Source organism: Sinocyclocheilus anshuiensis, unplaced genomic scaffold (genome assembly GCF_001515605.1).
Source record: "Sinocyclocheilus anshuiensis isolate Anshui unplaced genomic scaffold, SAMN03320099.WGS_v1.1 scaffold183, whole genome shotgun sequence".
Classification (NCBI taxonomy): domain Eukaryota; kingdom Metazoa; phylum Chordata; class Actinopteri; order Cypriniformes; family Cyprinidae; genus Sinocyclocheilus; species Sinocyclocheilus anshuiensis.
In genome coordinates this window covers 4,950,946-4,956,884 of record NW_015548309.1, presented here as the reverse complement: position 1 = coordinate 4,956,884, position 5,939 = coordinate 4,950,946, and the positions used below count along the sequence as shown (strand labels likewise).

At 33.5% G+C, this 5,939-nt stretch overlaps 1 protein-coding gene across 17 annotated transcripts in view; it reads right to left on the bottom strand.

Moving 5' to 3' along the window:
- LOC107656381 (pleckstrin homology domain-containing family A member 5-like) overlaps positions 1-5,939 on the bottom strand; it is a 146,377-nt gene that overhangs the window by 2,694 nt on the left and 137,744 nt on the right. For all 17 annotated transcript variants that reach the window (XM_016444210.1, XM_016444214.1, XM_016444197.1 and 14 more), the window contains 4 exons: positions 4,083-4,286; positions 3,409-3,528; positions 2,238-2,383; positions 2,021-2,145 (listed from right to left, as the gene is read on the bottom strand). In XM_016444210.1, coding sequence (XP_016299696.1) covers positions 2,021-2,145; positions 2,238-2,383; positions 3,409-3,528; positions 4,083-4,286 — 595 coding nt within the window. The remainder of the gene's footprint in view (positions 1-2,020; positions 2,146-2,237; positions 2,384-3,408; positions 3,529-4,082; positions 4,287-5,939) is intronic.

Here is a 5,939-nt window from a genome sequence, read left to right as displayed (position 1 = left end):
ACACACACACACACACACACACGTTCAAGCAGGACACTAAATGAAGACTTCTTATCCAGAACCGGCTCTGATTTTAAAAATACTGGAAGAGTCTATCAAATGACATTCAAATGACTCTTTTGAACCGATTCTTTTTAGTGAATCAAAACTACATACTGGTCGTGCTGAATGTTTTCTGATTCACTAAAAAGTTAAAACACTCAAAAACAACAGGTTTAGTGTTAGTGGTACCAGCTTCAGGTGCACAGTTATATTTCAAATGTTAAATATTTAAATTAATAAATAAAAGAATATGTAAGTTATAAATATAATGTTATTTATTATATATATTATATATATTTATTATATTTATCACATACTGATAAAAAATGTATAGCCTGAATGCACTGTAAGTTGCTTTGGATAAAAGCGTCTGCTAAATGCATACATTTAATTTAAATGCAAACATTTAAATATATAGATGTATAAATATATACATATATAAATTAATATATAGCTAATTTATATGCAATTTAATTTATAAATGAACAGATGAATTGGGGATGCACCGATACCACTTTTTCCAGAACGAGGCCGATACCGATACTATTATTTTTGGTACTTGCTGATACTGAGTACCGATACCTGTATTTTCATTGCATTTGTAATTAAAAAAAAAATACTGGGTACAGAAACCAAAAGAAAATGAATAATGTTAGTTGTCTTAGTTCATTTAACAAATGGATATTTCCTTCTGTTATTTTCACACTTAACTATGCAAATTAAAATGCATTCTACAAGCTTTTGTTACTCTCACTGTTCATTTTTTGCTCTATGGTACTTCATCTTTAATTTAATAGCACATTAGAGCTGCTCAGAACTGTAATCACAAGGCGTTTTCCTGCAATAATGTAAGGAATCACTGGTTAGCCTATACATTGTAACAGTGATGAACATATTTTCTGAAACATGTTGCATTTTTTATCATCTGAAACGTGCTGCAACTTATATTCCAAAGCGACTCATATAATGCAATTAATGTCAACAAGCAAACCATGCCCAACATGCACACACATTTGTACTGGTGCAGAATGAGAGACACGTACAGTATAGCCTAGAGCATTTCACACAGGCTGCTAGTTTCACTTTCACATTAAATAAAGTCAAGAATGCTTGACGTTTAAAATACATGTTGTTTATAGTGAATGCCCCTATAATTTTGGGGGATATTCACTCAAGCATCTGTGCCGCCTTGTGCTCAATCCACTCAGTGTGCTTTGCTTATCAGCTCGCGCACATCAGCTATACAGAATGTTTAACATTATATTAATTACATGTACTTCATAGACATCCGTAATCTGTAATAACTCTGTCATTCTGCTCTCTCTTGTTCTGTTGTCGGTGTTTATTTGTCTGAACTCTGCACTGGTCACATGCTGTGTGCTATCGGCTTTTAGTATCGGAGCATTTTCATGAGAACGAGTACAGGGGCGCAGTATCAGACCCGATACCAGTAACGCCGCATCCCTAATATAAATCAATAAATATACAAATTAATATATTATTCACTAATATCAAATTCACTAAGAAGTAAAAAAAACCCATTCAAATACACAACAGGTTTAGTGTTAGTGGTATTAATATATAATTTAATACATAAATGAGTATAAGTTGTAACTATATACTAATTTAAATATATACATATACATCATATATTAATTTAAATATATACATATTTATTTATAATTAGATATTTAATTTTTATATAAAAATATTTCATATAGAATTAATCTATATTTATAATTGAATATATAAATGAACATATACATGAATAAATATATAAATTAATATATGATTCACTAAAATCTAATTGACTGAAAAGTTATAAAGCACAAATACACAACAGGTTTTGTGTTAGTGGTTCCAGTTTCAGGTTTGAAGGGGAACAAGGTCTTTGAACACTTTCCTTTCAATCCAAATGTTTTTAATTCAGTTTAATGGAGTGAATCAGAACTACAGAGAGCTCATCTTCACCGCCCACCTGACATCAGCGTGCCGTGTTTGCTGTTGGTCAGCTCATAAGAGACGTCCTGCTCTTGACTGGGGGGCTTCTCCTCCTCCTCGTCTTCCTCAGTGCCCACGCGCACCATGACGGCCGTCTGTAAGCTGACACACACAGCAGAGAGCGCTCAATCCTCCGTTCTGAAGCGACGCGTGTGTGTGTGTGTGTGTTCAGATCAGTGTGAAGTGATTTGTACCTGTTCTGAGTGGCCAGAGTCCTGCGGTACTCCAGCGGACTCACACATCTGGGCTCTGATTGGTCCTCGTTCAGCACTGGTTTTGGACTCGCGCTCTTCAGAAGAGACTCTTTAATGGAGGCCGATCGGGACAAGGGCGCTTTCTCCTGAGCACAGACACAAACATACGAAATAAACTCTCATAGTGGACCATTCACAGGGACCCTACAGAGTGTTCACTGCTCCCTAAACGCCTAGTGAGGGATATTTAGATATTTGATGACATAATATATTTATTTCAAATAAAAAATAACATAAATGAAATAATTCATGTAAGGGTGGTCATGATACCAGTACCAATAATATTTCACCATTCTTGATACCAATGCAATATCAATATGCACACATTAATATGAATGAGCATATATAACACATAATAATAATAATAATAATAATAATAATAAAAATAATATAAAGCTTATAAATCAGAATATAATATATATTAATTTTTCTTATATTTATTTTTAATATTTTAATATTAACATGAATAAAGATGAATGAAACACTGGTCTCTTAACTATGACCCTGATCAGCTGTTTATTTTAGCAGTGCTTTTTTAGTTTCACTAAGATACTATTATGGTTTTCATTCATAGCTTGAAATAGGTTTAATTTTTATATTTTCCATTTTCATTTACATTTGACAGTTTTAGTAATTATATTGCGTCTCTGACATTTTTTTTTATTTATTTTTTTAATATGTCCATATAGTTTTTTTTATTTATCATTATTTAACTCAGTTTTAGTTATTTTAGTACACCAAGTTAGACTAAATAAAAATAAGAAATGTCTCTTTAGCAACTAGCTGGAATAAAATCAGAAGTTTTAAAAAAAGATTTTATTTTATTTAACATTTATTTTACGCTTACGTTTTAGTTAACTATAATAACCCAAAGCAAACTTTAGTAGAAATGCTGTATTTAAAGGGATTTTGAACAATGAATTCAGATGGCTTTGTCCAGTCATTATTGATGGATAAGGATTTAATAAAAATATGCAGATAGCACTCAATGAACTATTTATGATTTGAAATAATAATTTATAATTGTAATTTAATAAATACTTGTATAGTTTATTAATCTATGAAAAATTGAAGGGGGTCTGAATACTTTCCGTACCCACTGTATATATACCTTGTTCTCCAGGTTGGCATTTCCAGATTTCAGATCTTCAGTATTCTTGCAGTTTTCTTCCGCTTCAGTCGGTTTGGTCGTCAGCTCATCCGGAGAGATCACCGGGCTCTTCTTACGTGTCTGAGGGAAGAATCGCACACAGAAGAGGAAGCAATGAACGAGAAATGCTGGAGATGTTCACAGATGTCCATTCTGAAGCCTGGCAGGAACGCAGCGAGCTGGAAAACTGCAAAGTGCAGCGCTGTGGGGAATAATTAGGAGCACGAATCATCCAGTGACTTTGAATTACAGCGCCCTCCGGACAAACCTCTAACGGCGGAGCAGGGCCCTCAGCACCAGATGCATGATGGGAATGTGACATCCGTTATTGGTGTATTCATGTCTGAGAGCTGGTTCACTCATGTGAGACAGTGAGTGACCGAGCATTTACAAACCTCAGATGATAACAGTCAACTAATATGCACAAGGTTTCCAGTCTCATTTTCTGTCCGTCAAGTAAAAAAGCAACGCGAGGCAACAAGATCCCAGCCAATCAGAACATATCTCGTGTTTAAAATGCAGCAATGACAACTCAACAAATCCAGAACTGACTGTGCAGAGATTCAAGTGTATTTTTAAGCACATAAACACGCTAACGAGTGCAACTCCTCTGAAAGCAGATGCTGGTGCAGTACCTGTAGGGTGTAGTAGGGGTTGTCTTTAGTGAAGGAGAGGCTGCGGGACAGCGATCCGTCCTCTCTCCTTCGTTCACGTATCGCCCCCTGCTGGTGCCTCCTGATTCGCTCCATCTGCTCCTCCACGCTCATGCGTGTTCGGCCCACCTCTATAGCGCTGCTCATGTGCTCCACCGCACTGCGCGGACGGTCCTGCGGCTGGGACTAAACATACATATATTAAATATGCATAAACAAATACATACATATTAAACAAATACGAAGCAAAAATCCTGTTATATAATGTATAATATAATTACCATACAAATATGATCATATAAAATATAATATTTATATTAGTATTATATACATAAAATATAATACTAATATCATTAATTTAAGATTAATATATTAATATAAAATAATAATTAGAATTAAAAATATATTAATTATAGTATAATTTCATATACATATATAGGATATAATGTAATTTAATATATATGTTTAATAATATGAAATATACACACATACATATAAATTGGATGCAAATATTTTTTAATCATGTATAATATATATTCATATATAAAAATATTAATACAAAACTATTATACAAATACCAGTATGAAAAACTTAACTATTGACTAAAAATGTAATTTTATATACATTAACATTTTATATTATATTATTCACATGGGTCAAAGACGAAAAAGGGTTTAAGCATAAAAACAGTGTAATACTGCTTTAAATGGTTGTTTCCCCCCCCAGAAATTAAAAAGTTTTCTGTTTAATTTAATTACAATTTTGTTTTTGTTTTTCTGAGCAAAAAGAAATATACATATACATATATACATACATATATATATATATATATATATATATATATATATATATTAGTGCTGTTAATCAATTAAAAAAAACAACTAATTAATCAAAAATATTTTCTGAAATTAATCCCACCTAACATTAAAGTTTTTAAATATACTTTTATATTGCAATAATTTCACATCCAATCTTTAAATTAATGTACAAACAACATAAAGACAGTATATATTTTTTTATATTTGTTTAATGGCATCTTTTTTTTATGACTGAAGGCCAGTATGAATGATACCAACACTGATTTCTCTATAAAAAAATCAGAGAAATTAACCATTTTTAGGTTGTTTTGGCTGCTATTTCTTTAAGAGCTGCCGCTGCTGAACGCACGCTGTTGCTGATCTAACACGCATCATATTTCTCTCAACTTTTTTTTTACCTTTTCTGACCCACTTCAGGTCTTGAAGTCTCTATTAAAGAGCTGACGAGTTTAATCGGGTGTATTAGATAAGGGAGACAGTGCTGGGCTGCTCCAGGACAGTTTTGAAAACCATTTCAGAGACATGTTCTTAAATGTAACTCATATAACAAATACTTAAATCCATGAACAGTTTTAAGGCAGCTTTACTTGCCTATTTGGTAACTTAATGACTTAACTGATGACATAACTACAACATTGCATGCTTGTACTTTCTTTCGCACTTTGATGTGAAATGATACAGGCTACAGCGCGCCGCCACATTTGTGTGTGCAGTTGAAGAGCACACGCTACAAGCACAGTGTAACGGCTGACAGGACAGGAAAATTAGTTTTTACTCCCATATGGCCTGACAACATCAACATCAACAGTTCACTGTTGTTCTACTGAAGCTCCTCGTCACCTGTAGCTTTTCGGTGAAGTGAAGATCAAGTTGGAACGCGTGTCTGAAAAGTCTCCCGTTTAATGTGGTCGTAAAGATGTTCTGCATCTAAATAAATGCAATTCTTGTCGAGAAAAAAGAGACCAAGGCAGCAGTTGTGAGTGGGGTGGCCAACGCTAGCTCCACCCCTGTGTTAATTATG